This window comes from Acomys russatus, chromosome X (assembly GCF_903995435.1).
Source record: "Acomys russatus chromosome X, mAcoRus1.1, whole genome shotgun sequence".
NCBI lineage: Eukaryota > Metazoa > Chordata > Mammalia > Rodentia > Muridae > Acomys > Acomys russatus.
In genome coordinates, this window is record NC_067169.1 from 108,346,230 (window position 1) to 108,368,366 (window position 22,137).

At 39.8% G+C, this 22,137-nt stretch overlaps 1 protein-coding gene and 1 pseudogene across 1 annotated transcript in view; one reads left to right on the forward strand and one right to left on the reverse strand.

Moving 5' to 3' along the window:
* Positions 1 to 205: 205 nt before the first annotated feature.
* Positions 206 to 2,412, reverse strand: LOC127185462 (STE20-related kinase adapter protein alpha-like; annotated as a pseudogene).
* Positions 2,413 to 2,787: 375 nt separating this feature from the next.
* Positions 2,788 to 22,137, forward strand: part of Adgrg4 (adhesion G protein-coupled receptor G4) — a 116,072-nt gene continuing 96,722 nt past the window's right edge. Inside the window, 2 exon segments of the mRNA XM_051141916.1 lie at positions 2,788 to 2,903; positions 6,902 to 6,945. Of these exon segments, the coding sequence (XP_050997873.1) occupies positions 2,788 to 2,903; positions 6,902 to 6,945 (160 nt within the window).

Below are 22,137 nucleotides of genomic sequence, written 5' to 3' on the forward strand. Positions count from 1 at the left end.
ATGCAACCACTTTTTATACCAAAAAAAAAAAAAAAATGACACAACTATTCCTGCAACAAACAGGAGAGAGTCATCACAGTATACACACAGACCTTAGACCCAAGGCCGTCTCCTGACCAGCCATACGGAAGATGGAGAGAGCAAGAAACGACGGGCTGCCACCTGATTTCCCCCTTTCTGGGAAGACACACAGAGCAATCACGCTTCACATCTTGAACTGGTCTGATGCCCACATCTGGGCCTCTGTACTGATGGATGCCAGCTCCACAGGCCTAACTGCCACATGTAATTTGCCTGTGGAAGTATGAACCATCTCACAGAACTGTGTCAAGTAAAGCATTCCAATAGTATGATACAGGAAAGCAGCCATTGCGCAGACTACAAAATGCCAGCCATTGTCCCCTCCTGCTTACTATGAGTATCTGCTACTGCTACTTGTGTACCAATTAGTGCTTTGTTCCCACTCAGGATGCCAAATGATAGAATCTTGAGTAAATTCTCGTTTACATGAATGCTTTCCAACTCATTTAATGAAGCCCAAAATACAGTAATAAATCTCCAAATATTTAATAATATTTTTAAATGCTGTTATTTATTCTTTGAAACTTTCATACCTGGCTATCTTGATCATAGCCATCGCTCATATCTCCCTCCCATCTTCATGCCATCCTTTTATAATGTTTAAGTTTTATTTTGGATTAATTATTTATTTTGGATTAATTAATGAATTAAATAATTGAATTCGTGCTGCCTATATGAATGTGGGCATATATTCATCTAGAACTGCACAGACAATATTCCAGAAAGCCATCTCCTAAAAAATAGTGACTCTCCCTCCTCCAACAGTCATTAACTGCAAATATCTCCTCAGTTGGAAGTCGAACACTGAGAGCCCCTCCCCCATTATGTGGCAATACTAACTGGTTTGATCTTGTTCAGATCTTTGCAGGTAAAGACAATCCCCATGGGCTCATGTGTACAATGACGTTTCCATTAGACAGCATTTCACAGTTCTCATCTTCCAGCTCTTCCATTCTTTCCTTACCCTCTTTCTAAATGTTCACCGAGTCTCGATAGAGAGGTGTTCATATAGATGGCCTGTATATGGCTGACTGACTCTGCAGAATTGCTTACTCTCAGCACATTGGACAGTACTATGTCTCTATATTAACTACTAGCCATGGGGATAAGAAGCTTCTATAACCAAAGTGAGAACAGCACAGATCTATGGATATAAACATGACTGAATAGAAGGTAGTTTGATAACATGGACATTCAGAAAAACAACATCAATGGGATCTCATCTATGGCCTATGCCTACCCCAGCCATGGGGATTGACCATGTTTATAGAACCAGGCATGAGTTCTTTCTTGTGGAGTGGACCTCAACTCTAATGAAGTTATCCCCATAAACACTCTTTGCATCACTGGGAATATCTTGCCCGTTAGGTCAGTATTGTAGCACACAGGGACTATGTTGGATAAGACCATTGATGTCTTTTCTTGCCAAGCAGCCTACATAGTACCTTCCAGCACTATTATAGCTTAGATTGTTGCTAATAAGGCTTCCTAATGAGACATGTCTCCAAGACCTTGAAGGAAACATTTTAGAAAGAAAAAAAGATCTTTTCCAAAAAACTTAAGGCATCATACCATTTCCCAACTGGCTTAAAGGATATAACTTATGTGGCTAACCTTATCTTCCAGTCACATAATAGGAGGAAGAAGGCTCTGGTAAGATTTGGAAGGCACTAGGAAAGTCATGTGTTCTTCTATTTACTATTATTATTTTGTTAATTTTTGAGATTATAATTAAATTACAACATTTCTCCCTTCTATTTTCCCCTACCTACCTGCCTGCTGCCGCTGCCTATGGCTGATCATGCTAAGGTTGCTGCATAAGCCAGACAGGTACACTTTCCGTCTGTGGAGATCAGAATGTGGCCGGCCTTGACACTCCTGTGCGCATAGCCCATGTGGTGGATGTAGTCCAGGGCCTTTAGCACTCCCTGCAGGATGTACGCAATCTCCAGGTCGTTCATAACATCCATGAAGTATGTGCCAATGAGATCTTTTGCAGAGCCATACATCATGAATGATGTGATGACCCACAGCTCATTGTCTGAGGTGAAGGTGTCTTGGTAAGGCACTATATCGGGATGGCTGAAGCTTCCCTTGTAGGAATGGCACCATCTCTTTGGAACAAGCTTCTAGGTTGATTCTTTCTACTGTCACATACTGTCCCATTGGTTTATACCTGGCTAAATTCACTGCCATCAAGTCCTCAAACCCACTGATTATGATGTCAAGCAGCTCATAACAACCACCCTCTGGCAGAAAGCTACTCACGACCTCTGGCTTAGAGAAGGACGCTATGGACTCTGAGCTCATCTCATTGGCAAGAAAAGACATGGATGCGTTCCTACTGTGCAGACCACTTCAATCTCAAAAACTTAAACCTGGTCTAGGAGTCAGAGTGCAGTACCAACTCCATCTTGGCTCTGCCTCCTCAGTTCTGTGGCTACACTGCTGCCAGGCCGGTTTCTGGGAGCAGTATAAGGATAAATTTTAGAATGATGTTAGGAATTATGTTGATCTGGTAAAGTAACAGTAGTAGATCTTTCTCTAAGATCTATCAACTTACTAGCCCTACGCACTTGACTAGATTTCTACTACCAGGCAAGACTTAACCCCTTATTGAGTAGGCCTTAAGTTTAATTTAGAGAGCTGTTGGTTATCATCAAGATATGAATGCCACTATTGTACCATTAAGAATATCTTGCCATGATGGCCATTTTTGTGGTTCAAAAACTTCACACCTGGGTAGGAGTATTGACTACATCACTCATTGTCGTCGTCGTCGTCGTCGTCATCATCATCATCATCATCTCCTCTATTCCACAGTGAGGCAGTAAGGTATTAAGAAACCCAATCAATTGGGTTTGACAATCTACAAGCTCCTATTCTATACTGCTTCTTTTGGGGTATGGTACAACTTATGTCATGCTTATTAAAAGCACATAAATTTATATTATAGTTAAAAACACACAGCAGTATTATATAAAGAAATAGGATGTGTTAATGAGGGATGGCAACACAGAGACTAAAAAAATGACAGAACACACGAGAATGACAACGACAATTAGTTTAACGGTAGTGCTTAAGGGTACCAATCAAATATAATCAAAACTAGTTTTCAAAACTCTCTTAGGAAATCACAAACATACATGATCACATGGTTTTTCTTCCAGCATGGATTATTTTTTCTGCTTCTACAGCTGAGCCCATACTCAACAGATGGTTTGTAGTTGGAGCCCTATTGTGTGGAAATCACCAATTTCCCAAATGCCTTGATAGGATGCTCATAACTAGAAAAGGAATAGGGGATGATGACAGCTTAGACCTCCAACAGATTAAAAATACTTTTTTTTTAGTGTCAGAAATGGGGACAGAGTCTCAAGTCACTCAGCTCATCCTTGTCTGGAAAAAGGCAAATAAATCAGTAGAGCCATACGGCTATCTAGACCTTTGAGTTTCCAGGGATGGGTAGCGCATAACATCCTGTGATAGCCTTTTCTGGTATTTATCAACTCTCATCGTCAATAATGACTTATTTATGTCTAACCTCATCTCCCACTGCAATTTCAGTCCATTTCCTATTACCCTGTAGATATGGAGAACAGATGGTCAACATTCTCCTTATAACCTTCCACAGACTGGAAGATAGCCACTGAAGCCTTCCCCGGTGGCACTTACTTTCCTTGCAAAAGAGTTTCAGCTTCATCTTTTTGCACAACTTTCATTTTCTAGTTAGTTATTTCACTGAACTATGTTGGATTTTCTTTGAAAAAACTACAGTGTTTTTCTTTGAAAAATCACACAAGCAGATGATTAAAATTCAAACATTATAAAAAGCATGTGCAGTGAAAATCGAGCTTTCTTTCCACCTAAGATCCCTTAGTTTTTCTCTCTGGAAGCATCTATTCTTATAAGTATTTTATTTTATTCCAGACAATTTCGACTGATATATGTATGAATATATTCTCACTAAATTTTCTTCATCTTTGTGTTAGTAATCTTTCTATTACTATAATAAGATACCTGACACAGGCTACTTATGAAATAAAGAAGTTTATTTTGTCTTACAGCTCTGGAGATTTAAACCAAGGATTGGGATGATTTCTTTGAGGCTCTGATAGGGCAGTACTTCAAGGTAGAGGCATATATCAGAGCAAGCACATTTTGAGGAAAGCAAAAGTGAAGGAATGAGCAACTGAGGTTCCACAATCTCTTTCAGGGGTCCATTTTCAGTGACCTGAGGATCTCATGCTAGGACCTACCTCTTAAAGGCCCATAGAGCTAATAGCACCACTCTGGGGCCTAAGTCTTTACATATGGACCTTGGAAAGACTATTCATACTCAGTTCAGAAAGTATTCATTATGCAGTTCTGATATCAGGCATTATGTTAGATCCTGTTTCAGGATACCAGGAGAATAGAGATCTATTTCTTTATTTTTAGGATAACTATACTGTAGTAGAGGAGAAAGATGCTGGCACCCATGTTCTCATATATTGATTGAGGACTCTCTATGTGCCAGTTATATGTGAATTCCTGAATAACAAAGAGTTTGTGCCCTTTCACAGCTCAGTATAGAGAGAGTCCAATGGGCAACAATGGGCAACAAATGCAGAGAAGTACCACACTGTTCATTGAAAGATGCCCTATCAAATGCCTAGTGTCAGGGAGGACCTTGGAGTTCCAGACAGGACCTGTGGCAGCACTGGAAGCACGATTTGATCCCCTTTATTCATTCTAGCTCATGAGATCTTTATAACACATGCTGAGCCCCGCTGTTTGTGTTCTACAAAAGACAGAAGTTGGGGCTTCAGAGATGTCAAGGAGCTGGCCTTCCATCACATGGCTGAGTCCCCATCACAAGTCTGTCTTTCTACTAAGCCTCGGCTCTTCTCTGTCACAACTTCAGTGCTCAGGAGTTAGTGATAAGTAATCCTTATACATCTCTCATGCCTTTTCCCTCATGGGGATTCCTGACCTTTAGATTGGTTGAGAGATTCTCCTAGTACACTGAAAATTTCCACCTAAAGAATGAGTTGCAAAAGAAAGTGCCATGGTCTGAAGAATCATATCTTAGCACTAGTTCCTGCCCTGATGTCACAAGCTCTGTGATCTTAGGCAAGTCAATCTACTCTTACGGACTTTAGAGTCCCCATCTGTGAAGTACAGGGACTGGCAGGAATCATTTCTGTATCTCTGGTGGGATTGGGTGATATGTTCATGACCAATGATATTGTTATCATAGCCCAAAGGCTGTATTGCTGCCTTTTGAAATAAAACTACATTCCTGCCTCCCAGGAATGACTCAAGAATTGGTTCAGTAAACCTATGCTCTGCCAAGGAAGATGAGAATGTATTAATTTCTTCTTGGCCTTTGCTTTTCACTCATGGTTCTGAATACTTCTCAGGCCCAACTTTCTCAATAAAGTGAAATGAACCTTAAGTAAGTGAGCAAGCACTCATTTAATATATCCAACTTAATTGAGGCAATGCTTAACTAGGAACACATGATAATCCTTAATGAAAATTGGGAAAGAGCCCTGAAATTAATGGGTTATTGCAGGTGTGTAATAACCTGAGAACTTTGCTCAGGCTGATTTTATGCATGACAGAGCAGCCCCATGACGTGCTACAGACCACAAAAAGAGGATCTGCCCTGGTCAATATGCCTCATAAAGTCAGGAGCAGAAAGGCTATTTTGATACAGAATAGAAGGGGACCAAAGCCTGGCAAGCAGAGAATGAATCTCCTTATTTCTGCTCATTCCACTTCATGCCTAAAGTAAAAATTGGAGTCCAGATCTCACCATTTGTAAGGCAAACTCTTCCTTTGGACACTACAGGGACACAGGTGTGAGAAGCTAAAGAGATACTATTCCCAGGTAAGTGGTTTTTTTCCTCCCCTTTTCCATTCTTTTCATTTTTCTTTCCTTACCCTTCTTTGTTTTGTTCATTCTTTTATATTAAAATTATGATCTTAGTAATTATTACTCATAAAAGAAACAAACTGCATGTAACTCTATGACATATAAAATATAAATCCTCAATCTCCACCATCTCTCTTCTCTTCTTTTCTTTTTCTTCATCTTTTCATTCTTCATGTTAGATTTTAGAATTGTGAAGATGATTCAGGTTTATGCAAGAGAAAAAAAAATCAACCACTACCACCACCACCAAAAACCCAGACAACACAGAACCACAAGTAGTGTAAAGGAAATATGTTTATTTTCATTCTTCCAGTGTCAATACTCCTGCTTTCCCTCCCTGTTTGTCTCTTTCTTTCTTTTATTTTTTCCTCCATTTAAAATTCAAGTATTCACTTTAGAGTAAATATGAAAGAATCAAGCAATGTGGAATTTTATTGGATATATGGGAAATCTTCTGAAGCCACTCTCCCTCAGCCTACCATTTCATATCAGACATATAGACTTCTCCTATTCCTTTTAGTGGCTGCATAGTATTCTGTAGTGAATGCTCATTGACTTATTTATTCAATACCATTATATAACAGTTAAAAAGAAATGGAAATGGATATAAATTGGCGTGTTTGCTGCTGAAAATTCCATTTTATAGATAGCAATCCATCATACCCATTTCTATAGCACATTATATCTTGAAAATTGCCTTTGAAATATCATCTTAATTGATTCATTTTTACAGCAGCCCTGGGAAATAGGCAGATTATTGTCAATGTTTTTACAGATAAGGAAACTGAGGCCCAGGAAAATTAAGGAACAGAAATAAATTTGGTCTCCTAGATAGTTACTAGATGCTCAGGTGAGTCATCTTATGACACTATAAATTTAAGCTTCATTTTATCGCAGGATTCATAAAAGATTTGGATACCTTCTTATTCCTAAGCTTGTAGGTTAGAAAACCCACCCAAGTCATACAAATTCTCTCATTATTCTAATGAGAACGGCAGTATAATGCAGTAAATATGAAGAGCCTGATTAATGGCTAGTGTTCATAGCAAGCTCAAGATTCATCAGATTCCCTAATTGGCTTTTATTATATTAAATGTAAAAGTGAATCTATTAACTCCAAACCCCACATAGGAGTGGGAAGAAATACAATATATTGAATTACCCTATAGAAGAAAAAACCTGCCTAAATCAGTAGTAAATCATTCAGGAGTGTATTTCATTCAGAATCAGAAAATGCCTATTAGCATCCTAGTTCCAGCTTTCTGTAATAAATCCCCACAGGATTTGTGGTTTTAGCCACAGTTTAAATTTAAGCCACAGCTGTGCTTAGGGAAAAGGGATGAGGAGGTTCAATACATTTCCTAGATAAGAAACTTCAGTTGCAATTAATTAAAGAAAGAAGCTGAGTGAAAATAATGAGATGGCGGTCAGGTTTCTAGAAACAGATCTGCTTCGAGAATAGACTTGCTTGATGAGTTACTTTTGTCAATAAGGCCATCTTACCTGATGTTCCTTCAACCCTGACATGATTATTACACAAAGTATACATGTATCACAGCAACAGTCTACAAAACATATAAATTGTACATCGGGTGAACTTATCTCACACACACACACACGTATGAAAAGTAAGCTCACTTAGAAATTAAGGACTATTAAAAATGAAAGTGGTTCTACACTAATTATGTTTTTTTTTGTATGAATCTTCCTATTGAGCTAATTGCGTTCATGATAGCGATTTCTATCTCATCACTATATTCTCAATGAGTAACCCAGTAGCACACAGTAGAGATATAACAAAATCAGGCAGTAAGGCTTTAGCCACTGAGAATGACTCAGGATTCAGGGGTTGGGGAGCCCTTAGGTGGTATGTGAGGAGGAAGTGTGATCATACGCACTTAGAAATCGTTTGTTTTGAATCTGATCTGGCATATTTTGACTCTTTGAACACAGGATAGACAATGAAAAAACACATACTGTATCAGAGGCTTTATGGATTGATTCTTGTTTCAAGTTTTATCATTCTCTCAGGTAAGAAAAAAGTATGTCTTTTATTTTCTCTCCTAACATAGAAGTTTCTAGAAATCAACTATTTGGAAAATATTCCTGCTGAAGATTTATTACCTGTCTCCTACTGGTCAATATGGATTTAGTATACAGATGAATTCATTCAGCATTTTACGTGAATGAAGGCCAACTGGCCTCAAGCACAAACTGTCTTGGACTATTGTCTTTGATTCATCTCTGAAATGCCAATTGTTAGTTAACACATACCTAATAGAACATTTGGGTTTTCCTTTGGACTGTTTTCTCTCATGTATAAGCTTTATTTAAAGATTCCTGGAAGATTATGATAGCATCTTTCTCTCTTCTTTATATGTTTATGGAAATACTAATGGACTATAGATGAGGAAACTGAGGTGTGCTGAAATCTATTAACTGATTGATAGTGACACACAGGTGTATGTCTAGAAGGCTTTGACCTTACACTCTGACAAGAGGAGTGGAAACAGAACGTTGTTTCTACATTGAAGTTAACTAGGTGACAGGCAATTGACTCAAGTAACCAGTAATTTGAAGAATTAAGAAGAAGGCTGTCTTGAAATATAACAATCTCATCTGCTTTAGTGAACTCAGTTGGTGACATTGCTCACTTAGCCAATGAACCCTTAGCGGAAAGCTCATATGTTCCAGGGAGTGACAACTCTTGATGAAACTAATCTGGGATTTAATCTGAACAATGCTCAGATTTCAGAGCTAATTTCTGCAAAAATACATCATCATCACCATCAATAGCAAACACCAACTAGCTCCTTGCTGCATGCAGGGCCTGATCGGAAACTGCATTTCTTATAATAAAGGTTGAAATGGGACCTGCAGGGCACAGTGGCAACTTTGTCACTTGGCATTACCTACCTGCTAAGATGTTGATTTATCTTTCCCTGGCCTACTTCCTCAAAGCAAGAAACTTTTCCCCCCCTTTTCGTCCCCCAAATCTACACCACAGGTCTTGTTACGTAAGTCAGGCACTTGGTACATACATGGTTATTTTAGACATTACTCAGTTTGAGGTTATACAACTTTAGGTCTCTGTTTTTTGGTGATGTCACACAAACCTTTCTGAGTTTTGTGTGATGGGACATGGGACAGAGTGGTATAGGAGTCTAATGTAGTCATGGCATGAAAAATAGAAGAGATAGGGTATGGAAAAACATGTATTAAGTTTTTGAGTAATGTCCTTAGTCAAAATTATGATATATGTACAGGGTTTTAAACTTGTGGATCTCATTTCAAAGCATTGTAAGTTTCTTCAGAATGTTTACATCTCAAATTCATGAATCTAGGTGATAATTCTTTTAGATAATCAAACTATTAAGTACAACAGCTCTTCAGTTGGTGAGCAATGCATTACTTTCTTCCTGGAAAAATTTTGCCTTTGAAATCAAAATATAACTAAGGTTCAGTTCCCTTCAGGTTCTTGACGAGTCACCAGACTCCTCACTGTGAGGGTCATTGTGGGGGAGAGACTAAGGGCAGAGCAAGCAGAGAGTGACTCAGAAATGCTTCAGCTGGCAGGGCAGACAGTGGAGCAAACTGTGGTCATAGAAGAACACCAAGGGTCGGCAGGAAGAAAACAGCTCTCATAAAGTCCAAGAGGTAGAAAGAGCAAGAGCACCAGGAAGGGACCAACAGCAGCACACTTGGGGCCAAGTACTCACAGGATACAGTAAGAGATGAAGTATAAGGCAAGAATGGGTAGAAAGATCTATGAGCTAAGTTTCTCAGTGCTGGTGCTGATGTAGTTGGCTTAGGCTGCCATGGAGGGTTTTATTTGTTTGTTTCTTTTGTATTTTGGTTTTTCGAGACAGGGTGTCTCTGTGCAGCCCTGGCTGTCCTGGAACTCTTTGTAGAACAGGCTGGCCTGGAACTCTTTATAGACCAGGCTGGCCTGGAACTCACAGAGATCTGTCTGCCACTACCTCCCAAGTGCTGGGATTAAGGGCGTGCGCCACTATGCCTGGCTGCCAAGATGGAAGGTTTTAAAAAACATATTTTATTTCTCAGCATTGCAGAGAATGACAAATTCAAGGCCAACATGTCAGTCAATTTATCTGTTAGTGGTGAAGGCTCCTGTCCTGGTTTTCAGATGGACCTTCCCCCAAAGTCTTCACAAGACTGAAAATGAGAGAGAGAGAGAGAGAGAGAGAGAGAGAGAGAGAGAGAGAGAGAGAGAGAGAGAGAGAGAGAGAGAGAGAGAGAGAGAGGAAGATGGTAGGCCAAGTTTTAACAGAACAGGTTTTTCTGTATAGAGTATGTTGTCATACAAGCTTGGTGGCACACGCCTTTAATCCCAACAATCAGGAGGCAGAAGCAGGTGGATCACTGCGAATTTGAGGCGAGTCTGGTCTATTGAATGGGTCCAGGACTACATAGAGAAACCCTGTCTCAAAAACCAACCAACCAACAAACCAACCACAAAACAAAACAACAACAAGCTACCTAAAATACCAAAACCAAACTAAACAAACTAAACAAAGAGATATATTATGATTTGTTTGTTTGTTTATAGACAGGGTTTTGTTATTGAAGCCCACATTAACCTCAGCTTCTCAAGTGCTTGGTTTATTGTCATGCCCTCCTTGTAACTTTTTTTAGAACATTCTTTTTTTAAAAAGAGATTTATTTATTTTATGTATATGACTGCTCTATCTGCATATACATCTGTGTGCCAGAAGAGGGCATCAGATCCCGGTATAGAATGTTGTGAGCCACCACGTGGTTGCTGGGAATTGAATTTAGGATTTCTTGGAAGAACAGACAATGTTCTTAATCACCGAGCCATCTCTCCAGCCCCCAAAAGAGGGGATTTGAAACTTGGATCTTCAGACTTTTAGTTTTATGCCTTGACAACTGAGCTCTCCAGGCTCCTTTTTAGAACATTCTGGAATGGAAGAGTGGCTGAGGTTTTTTGATATAGTCATAGGGCATTGAAGACAAGCTCAATATTTGCTATCTTTGAATCTATTACTCTTAATACTGGATAGTTAATTTGGGCTGGAGTTAACTTTCTTAATAAATTCTCACATATATTTAGACAATTTGACCAGGACTTGACTGACACAGGAAGGTCCTAGAACCATGTCAAAAAAATTTGGCCAAGGCATACCGAGTCAGAGAATGTCACGATGTGTAAGAGTCAGAAAAGGAAACTTCACCTGAAAGATACTTTTGTAGTTATGGAAAGGTTACTCCATTTTTTTTTAAATAGCTCATTTGCCGAGAAAGGGTGAAGTGGATGATGAAGTTTGCAAACTTCATTGTAAACTCCACCACTAACCTATACAACGTGGTGAGTACTTACAACACACGGTGCTTTTACTCAATCAATTAAAATAAAAATAACACAAGCCACATGTCAAGTACTCAGCTCCGATAAGTGACTAGTTGCTACTACATAGAGAAATGCCAATAAAGAACACTTCTGCCATCACAAAAAGGGACTCTGTTATTCTGGAAAGCTGTGGGGATTGGCCCTTTGACAAATGACTTTAAAACACAGTCTTACAGAAATGTAATTTCCAGCCAGGCGGTGGTGGTGCACATCTTTAACCCCAGCATTCAGAAGGCAGAGGCAGGTGGATCCCTGTGAGTCTGAGGGCAGGCTGGTCTACAAAGTGAGTCCAGGACAGCCAAGGCTATACAGAGAAACCCTGTCTTGGAAAAAAAAAAGAAATGTTTAAAGGTATAATTCAATGATTTTTAGTGTATTTACAAAGCTGTGTACTTATCAGTATTATCTAATTCCAAAGAGTTTGAATGATCCTCAAAAGATAACTCAAACTCTGTATTCATCTCCTTTCCTCCAAGTTAGACCTTGGCAAAGCACTAGTTTGCTTTCTCTTTCTATGAAAATTTCCCTCCCTCCCCTCCCTCCCTCTCTCCCCCCTCCCTCCCTCCCTCCCCCCTCTCAATTTTCTTACATTGCTATTCTACTTCCATGTATGTCTGCATGAGGGTGTCAGATCCCCTGGAACTGGAATTACAGACAGTTATGAGCTGCTATGTGGGTGCTGGGGTTTGAACCTAGGTCCTTTGGAATAGCTGTCAGTGTTCTGAACCACTGAACCATCTTTCCAACCAGATGAGTTTATCTCTTAAGAGAATTTCATGTAAGAATTAAACAGTATATGACCTTTTGTGATTGGATTTCTTCACACAACATACTCTTTTTCAGGGTTCCTGTGCCATATATCTTTTATCTGTTCCTTTTATTGTTGAACAATATTTACTTTTATGGATATGCCTTGGAGTTTTCCATTCATCAACTGATACACATTTAAGTTTGTTTTTGCCTTTTGGCTAGTATGAATAATAGTTCTGTGAGCATTTGTATACAGGTTTTTTTTTTTTTAATGGACATACACTTTCATTTCTTTTGAGAATATGTCCAGGAGTGAAACTGCTGACTCATATGGCAACTTTATGAGTAACATTTTGAGAAGCTCGTAGGCTATTTTTTTTTTCTTTTTCCTTTATGGCTTTTCGAGATAAGATTTCTCTGTGTAGCCTTGGCTGTCCTGGACTCGCTTTGTAGGTCAGGCTGGCCTTGAACTGAATCAGAGATCTAGCTGCCTCTGCCACCCTGAGTGCCGAAATTACAGGTGTGTGCCGCCGTGCCCCGATCATTTGTAGGCTAATTTTCAAAGGAATTGTTTCATTTTACATCTCTGGTAGTTTGTGAAGGATTTGATTTCTCTAGATACTTGCCAATACTTGTTGCTGTCTAGTTTTTGATTATAGACACTTTTGTAGGATGAAGTGATATATTTCTGTGGTTTTGTGTTTTTCTATGATGTAGATCATCTTTCATGTGTTATAATAGATGATTTTATCGACTTATTTGGAATGAGTCTTGCATTATAGTGCAGAATGGGCTACAAATCACTGTGTAGCCCAGGCTGACATAGGAATCATGCTCTTCCTGCTCCAGCCTTCCTTCCGAGTGCTGGAACTATCATGACATACCACTATACCAAAGCAGAAGTTTTTTGCTGGCTTGCTTGTTTTGTGATTCTGGGAATTGAACCCCGGGTCCGTCTGCATACTCAGTAAGAGCTTCATCGATGAGCTATATGCCTGGACATTTCATCTGACAATATTCAGGGCTCCCAGGCTATAAAACTATAGCTTTCAGACTTTGCTGTGTCTTTTTTATTTTGAAAATTTCAAATATATGTTTCCTTGAGTTGGCATAGGCATAATGCTTTTGGAGCCAGCATATTACACATAGGAAAGGCTAATGTGCTATAATATTTTTGAGGAGCTGAGCATTCCATTTAAGTTGGTTCAAAAACATTTATCTTGCTGCAGGCTAATAGATAATAGAATTTTTATTCATTAGCAGTGAAAATATTAATGGGGAAATTGCATAGCTTGAAGAGTAGGTCTCAAATGTTTTCTTTCCCCCTGTTTGCCTTCCATATAGACACAGATACCTAGCCTAGAATTTTATTATACATGTACTTCTGAGTTAGTCTGTCAGGCCTGGGCTTATGAGAACTATTATCATCACAACATAGAAACCTTGGTGGGGAGGGAGGAGTTCTAGTAATTTTCCTGTTAGGTGATTCCATTTTTTTTTTTAGTTCTCTATACACTATTTACCCATGCTGCATTCTATTTTTCCTTTATCCATCCATATCTAATCCTGAAGAAGAATGTTAATTTAGAACATGGAGGTTTCAGCGGGAGATCACATCCAAAGACCTTCTAGGTCTGTGTGATCTGGATGGCAAAAGATCGTATCTAAGGATCTTCTAGGTCTGTTTGATCTGGCTGGAATATAAACACACCTTTAATCCAGGAGACAGAGGCAAACAGATCTGAGTTCAAGGTCAGCCTGGTATAGAGCAAGTATCAGGTAAAGAAAAGCTTAGATCCAGGTGTGGTGGTACATGCCTTTCATCCCAAACAATGTAGGTAAGTTTGGTTTGTAGAAGGAAGTACCCATGTTGGAAAGTGATGTCTAATTGAGTGTCAGAAAAGGTGACAAATCAGAGAAGATTTGATAGAATAGGATATGCCCAACTCTTGTGAGAAGAGAGAGGAAAAAGGAAGCTACTAAAGAGGCAGTTTTACAGAGAGAGGAGGAAGTTTTACCAGGACAGTAATAGAGAGATGGGTTACAGAGAGAGAACTCAGGTGAAGATGGAACAAGCCAGAAAATGAGAAGAATCCAGAAGATTAGAGCAGATTGCTGAGTTAGTTTGAAGCCAAGCAGAGACAGTTCTGGGCTGAGAGAGAAGCCAGATTGAATAAGTCAGCTAGGAGAAGTTTGAGCCAGAACAGCTGAGTTGAACCAGCCAGCCCAGAGCTCAGAAAGAACAAAAAAGGGTGAGCTCATTAAGCAGTAAGTCTCAGAGGCTGAAAACATTCTAGGCCCAGGTTAGGTTGTACGGAGGCTAGAAGCTTCTAGGACTAGGCCTAGCTTAGCAGACAGAGGCAGTAAGCCTCCCAGACAACAATTGATCCAGGCAAATAAAAGCTTTTACATAATCTACTGACTCTAGTTTATGTCACTTGTATATTCCCAAATATCTCTCCTCTCTGCCCCCCCCCCCGTCTCGCTCCCTTCCTCCCTCCTCCTTCCCTCTCTCTGGCTCTGACTCTGGCTCTCTCTCATATATACATGTGTGTGTGTGTTCCCTCTTTCCGTGGCATGATCTGGCTACTTTCAAATCCCTTCGGTAGCCTCCTAAGTGAAACACCTGTTCCTAGTAGAATCACTTTTCATTTTAGCCACCAGAACGATCTTCCAATATATCAGTTCAAACCAACTAATTCTTCTTACTCCATGAAGCCCCTATCACAGACTCCAATCCAAACTCAAAAGTACATGACATGATCTGGCACCCTGCTGCCTCTTGGGTCTCATTTCCCACTATGTTTCCCCATTGTCTTACTCTAAATATGGTGGCTTCCTGGTGTTCCTTGAAAATGACAAGTGCAGTCCACTAAAAGACTTTTCTGCATGCTTTTACCCATGTCTGAGCTCCTGCTTAGCCCATGTCTCTGTAACCTTTGCCCTCTGAGGACTAAACCAGCTCTTCATCAGAGAAGCTTTTAACTAGCTTGTCAACCATAGACACTCCTTTTCCCCTTGTTTCTGATTTTCCCATTATCTAGCCTATCAGCCTGTTAATTTCCCTCAGCGCACTTCTCACAATTTGTAATTATTTTATTTACTTGCTTATTGACTGCCTCTATCCTTGCAATGCAATCTAACAAGGCCAGAGACCTTTTGTGTCATATTCACTATATTACTGGGCTCTAATGCTGACACATAGCAAATTAATTTTCCAAAGGGCTTCTGGATTTATAAGCAAGGTGACTTATTTTGTTGGATGACCAGTGGGAAATGTTGTTAGTGGGTGGCAGATAGCAGCTCTGGTTCTCTGTGCCTATCCACACTATGGCCATGATGAGGCACACAATATGTCTCCACGTATTAGCAGGCATGTGTATGTTACAGCTTCTTAAACCAAAGAACTGCTCTGCAATGCTTTCAGTTCCTTGGGATATGGATTAGCAAGGAGTCATGATAGCAAGAGCTCTTCCCCTCTCTTGATGAGTGCCATTTGCCATGTGTGGAGTGCCCTTTGCAGAATGCTCATTTCAACATATAAATTTTGGGAAGGCATGACTTAACTGACAAATACTGTGAAGGGCTCAAAGCCCAGTAAAATCTTAGACTCAAAGTCCCATTATTTTAAATAATTCAAAGTCCAATTAAAATAATCTGAGTGGCCAGTGTCTCTAAACTATAACACTAGAAACCATTTTTTATTGTTGTTGTTTGGCATTGCTAGGAGTGGAAACCAAGGCTTTGCTTATACTAAGACAACAGTCTCCTCAAAAGCTGTTTCTCCAGTACCTCTCCAAAACACAAACACGGCCATTGCCTTGGATGGACCCTTTCTCCCAGAACTGTTCTTGCCTTCTGTCCTCTCTCTGATGGGTCACATTTCCAAATTTGCTATGTTAATACGCTCCAAGCTCACTTGTGGTTGTTGCTCAATCACCAGCACTGCTTACTAAGGTCATTTTCAGAGAGGATTTATGAGTGAGGACATACACTTAGTGCTTGAGATATGGACTTTGAATCCAAGATTTTACTGGGCTTTGAGCCCTTCCTAGTATTGTTAGTTGACTTATGCCTTCCCCAAATTTATGTTGAAGTCCTAACCCTCAATACATCAGAACGTGATATTGTTTAGAAATAAGGTTATTGTGAAAGTTATTTATTAAGATGTCATTATACTGGAGCAGTGAGACCCTAATGAAGAGATTTGTATCTGGAAATGCACACAGAGAAAAACCTATGTAAAACTAGATACACATACTGAGGTGATTTGTCTACAGGTCCACAAACACTAAGTACTAGCAGCACACTACCAGAAACCGAGAGAGGACCATGAAATAGATTTCTCCTAGACACTCTCTAGATGGGCCCACATTTGCCAACACTTTGACCTTGGCTGTTCGACAACAAAACTGGGAGACAGATTTACATCGTCTAAGCTCTCGAGTGTGTGGTTCATTGTTATGGTGGCCTAGGCAAATTAATAACATAGGCACTGATGCTATTTTGGACTTATTAGCTTAGAAATCCTCAGTCAAAAAGAGGAAAGCAGGTGCTGTCATGACTGAATTCCAGTGAGCAGACCATGCTCACAATGTCTGATTGTAGGAGAACCCTGTTTCTTCTCTCTTCTAAAATGATGTCAGCTGGCTCATCTGGAACATCAGTCACCAATCTTTACACCACTTGAACATGTTAAAGGTTTGCAAAGAAAGGGGACAAACGTTAGCACAGACTACATCTGATGATTATTAGTGTTGTCTTTGGATCATTTATTTTTTAGAGTTCTAAATACTCATGTATTTTTAAGTGAATATATTTTAAGTGAATATATTTTCCCTATGAGATTTTGGTAGAGAGAAGTAATTCATTGTTGATCTTTTGCCAAAATTCTTTAACATGCAGAGTGGGGCACAAGCTCAGTATGGCCATGTCTTCTGGATTCTCTGTATGCACATCCCAACATTGGTGATAATGGACAGCTGTCCACTTGCCTACCTGTCCATCTGTAACTCTATTTCCTAAAATAGGACGTAAGCATGTATGAAGTAAATGCCCAACAAAATGGGAACCTAACACCTCATAGTATATACACATTTTGAGACAAAAATGAACACAAGACTTAATTGCCAGAACTATGTAACAGTTTTAGAGACAAACACAGGATCAAATCTTCAGGGCTTGAGATTTGATAATGAATGCTTAGAAATGACACCAAAATCACAAGCAACAATAACAAAGATAAAATTGATAAGTTGGATTTAATCAGCACTTAAAACTTTTATGTATCCAAAGGCATAAATGAGACAACCACCAGAATGAAAGACTATATTTGCAAATCACGTCTGGTAAAGGTCTAGTATCCATAAGATATAAAGAATGCTTAGTTTGGGCTGGAGAGATGGCTCAGCTGTTAAAGGGCAGGATCACAACCAAAAATATAAGAATGCTTGATTTAATTTCAACTACCCAATGAATATGGACAAAGGGCTTAATAGATATTTCTCCAAAAAAGATACGGAAGTAGCTGAGAAGAATATGAATAAATGCCCCATGTTATTAATAATTAGGAAAATGCAAATCAAATCCACAATGAGATATTATTCCACACACCTGAAATTAATAATAATTATAATGCAAATGCTAGTGAGGATGTGAAGAATTGCTAGTATTGCTAGTATTAATGTAAAATGATACATTTGAAAAATGGTTATTTTAGAAAACAGTTTCCTTGTTTATATTAAATATAATCACTGTTTATATAAATTTGGCTGTTTATATTAAATGCAATTAAACATTAAATTATAATATGACCCAGTAATTCCAAAAGAAAGAAAAATGTGCTGAAACAAAATAAATGGCATACAATAATCATGCCAGTGTATGCCTATAATTTCTGCATACAAGAAGCTGAGGTAAGAGGAATATAAGTTCAAGGCCACTCTAGGCTGTATGTGGAGACCCTGTCTCAAAAACAAAACAAAACAAAACAACAAACATAAACAAAGCCAACTCTTTCAAAAGAAACCCCAACATGAATAGAAATGAAAAGCATGGAACGAGTTGAAGCAAACTGAATGGCTGTCCTGGAGCTTGCACAATAGCCCAGGCTGGTCTAGAACTCACAGAGAACTGCCTGCCTCTGCCTTCGGAGTCCTGGGATTAAAGTCCTGTGCCACAAACTTCCCAGCACCTACCTGTTCTTTTTCTTTATTTATTTATTCACTTTACATCCTGGTTGTAGCCCTCTCCCTCCTCTCCTCCCAGTCCCACCCTCCCTCCCTCTCCCCTCCGCCTCCTCTATTCCTCAGTTAAGGGGAGCCCCCTTTCCCATCCATCCCAGCTTATCAAGTTGCATCAGGACTGAGCATGTCCTCTTCCCCCATGGCCTGGCAAGGCAGTCCTGCCAGGGCAAAGTGATAAAAAAGCTGAGAAAATGTCCACGTCAGAGATAGCCCCTACTCCCCTTACTAGAGGGCCCACATGAAGCCTGAGCTGCCCATCAGCTACATCTGTGTAGAGTGCCTAGGTCCAGTCCATGCATGGTCCTTGGCTGGTGCTTCAGTCTTGGCAAGCCCCTCTGGGCCCTGTAAGTTGGCTTTGTTGGTCTTCTTGTGGAGCTCCTGTCATCTCCAGGTCCTTCTATCCTTCCCCTCACTTTTCCATAAGACTCCCAATGCATCACCCAATATTTGTCAGCATCTGTTTTAAAATACTGCTGGGCGTAGCCTCTCAGAGGACAACTCTGCTAGGCTCCTGTCTGCAAGCATAGCAGAGTATCCTTAATAGTGTCAGGGGTTGGCTCTCTCCCATAGGGTGAGTCTTCAGTTGGGCCAGGTATTGGTTGGGCACTCTCTCAATCTTTGTTCTATCTGCTCTATCTTCACCCCTGTACATCTTGTAGGCATAGAAATTTCGGGGTTAAAGTTTCCGTGGGTAGGCTGGTGTTCCTCTAACTCTGTGAGTCTTGCCTAGTTAGGGGGAGTCTTCTTTAGTCTCTATGGCCCCTGTTCCTAGGAGTCTCTGCTAGAGTCCTCCTCATATCCTCCCAGGAGCTTACCCTGACTTAGGTCTCCAGCTTGTCACAGGGATGCTGCCACAGCAGTTTCTCTTTTTCTCTAAGGCCTTCTGTCCTCCCATCCCTGCTCTCCTCAGGTCTGATCTCCACCCTCATTTCTCTCTGTGTTCCCTCTCTTACCTTGCTTCCCTCTCTTCAATCACTACCTCTGTCTATTCTATTTCTCCTTCTGAGTGAGATTTAAGTATCACCCCTTGCATTCTCCTTGTTACTTATCTTCTTTGGGTCTGTGCATTGTAGCATGTTAATCTTGTACTATATGGCTAAAATCCACATATAAGTGAGTACACACCATGTGTGTCCTTCTGGGTCTGGGTTATCTCATTCAGGATGATTTTTTCCCTAGTTCCATCCATTTTCTTGTAGATTTCAAAATGTCCTTGTTTTTAATAGCTGAGTGGTATTCCATAGTGTAAATGTACCACAGGTTCTTTATCCATTCTTCTACTGAGGGACATCTAGGCTGTTTCCAGATTCTGACTATTATGAATAAAGCTGCTATGAACATAGTTGAGCAAAGGTCCTTGTTGTATGGTGGAGCATCTTTTAGTTATACACTCTGGAGCGGTATAGCTGGGTCTTGATCTAGAGCTATTCCCAATTTTCTGAGAAAGTGCCAGGTTGATTTCCAAAGTGGTTGTACAAGTTTGCACTCCCACCAGCAATGGAGGAGTGTTCTTTTCTCTCCACATACTCACCAGCATGTGTTATCACTTGAGTTTTTGATCTTAGCCATTCTGATGGGTGTAAGATTGGAATATCAGAGTCGTTTTGATTTGCATTTCCCTAATGACTAAGGACATTGAGCATTTCTTTTGGAGGGGGATTTCAAGACAGGGTTTCTCTGTATAACAGCTCCAGCTGTCCTGGAACTCTCTCTGTAGTCCAGGCTGGCCTTGAACTCACAGAGATCTGCCTGCCTCTGCCTCCCAAGTGCTGGGATTAAAGTTGTGCACTACCACTGCCTGGCCCATTGAGCATTTCTTTCTTTATATATATAATATATTATATATATAATTTATTCATATTACATCTCAATTGTTATCCCATCCCTTGTATCCTCCCATTTCTCCCTCTCTCCTGATTTTTCCCTATTCTACTCCCCTATGACTATGACTGAGGGGGACCTCCTCCCCCTGTATATGCTCACAGGGTGGATCTGGGCCCTGGGGGTCCTGCTCAAACTATGGCACCAGCCAAGGACAATATATGCAGTAAACTTTGATTCCCTACTCAGATCTAGCCAATGGACAGGACATTCTCCACAGTTGAGTGGAGAGTGGGAACTGACTCTGACATGAACTCTGGTGCCCCATATGTGACCACGTCCCCTGCATGGGGAGGCCTGGTGGCACTCAGATGAAGGCAAGAAGAGACTTGATACCCATTGAGCATTTCTTTAAGTGTTTCTCAGTCATTTGAGATTCCTCTCTTGAGATTTCTCTGTTTAGCTCTGTGCCCCATTTAACTGGATTTCTTTATTTGTTGGTATTTAATATTTTGAGGTTTTTAAAAATATATTTTGGGTATTAGCCCTTTGTAAAATGTAGTATTGCTGAAGATCTTTCCCAATCTATGGACTGCCCTTCCCTTCTATTGACAATGTCCTTGGCCTTACAGAAGCTTTTCAGTTTCATGAGGTCCCATGTATAAATTGTTGATCTTAGAGCCTGAGCTGTTGGTGTTCTGTTCAGGAAGCTGTCTCCTGTGCCAGTGAGTTCCAGGCTATTTCCCATTTTCTCCTCTAATAGATTTACTATATCTGGTTTTATGTTGAGGTCTTTGATCCACTTGGACTTTGAGTTTTGAGCAGGATGGTAAATATGAATTGATTTGCATTTTTCCTACATGTAGATCTCCAGTTAGACCAGCACCATTAGTTGAAGATGCTGTTTTTTTCCCTCATTGTATGGTTTTGGCTCCTTTGTAAAAGAAAACCGAGTGTTCAAACAAACAAACAGAAAACAAAAAACAAAACAAAACAAAAAACATCAAGTGTCCATAGGTGTGTGGGTTGCTTTCTGGGTCTTTGGTTTCATTCCATTGATCAACAATCTATTTCTATGCCAGTACCATGCAGCTTTTATTACTATTGCTCTGTAGTACAGCACATTTTCAGAATTTCTATTATTTAATAGGGTTGTTTTAGCTAGCCTGGTTTTTTTCCATGTGAGGTTTAGAATTTTCTTTCAAGGTTGTAAAAATTGTGTGGGTATTTTGATGGGGATTGCATTGAATCTGTAGATTGCTTTTGTTAAGAAGGACATTTTTACTATGTTAATCCTACTAATCCATGAGCATGAGAGATAGTTCCATCTTCTGACATCTTCAGTTTCTTTCTTCAGAGACTTTAAGTTCTTGTCATATAGATCTTTGACTTGCTCGGTTACAATAATGCCAAGCTAATTTACATTATTTGTGGCGATTGTGAAGGATGTTATTTCTCTAATTTCTTCCTCAGTCCATTTGTCATTTGTATACATGAGGGCTACTGATTTTTGAATTAATCTTGTATTCAGCCACTTTGCTAAAGGTGTTTATCAGCTGTAGGAATTCTCTGCTGGAATTTTGGGGGTTGCTTATGTATACTATCTTATCATCTGCGAATAGCAATAGTTTGACTTCTTTTTCAATTTGTATCCCTTTGATCTCCTTTAGTTGTCTTACTGTTCTAGCTAGAACTTCAAGTACTATATTGAAGAGATATGGAGAGTGGGCAGCCTTGCCTTGTTCCTGATTTTAATGGTATTGCTTTGAGTTTCTCTCCATTTAATTTGATATTGTCTATTGGCTTGCTGTACATTGCCTTTATTGTGTTGTATGTGCTGTGCATCCCTGATCTTTCGAAGACTTTAAACATGAATGAGTGTTGGATTTTGTCAAAGGCTTTTTCTGCATCTAGTGAGATATCAT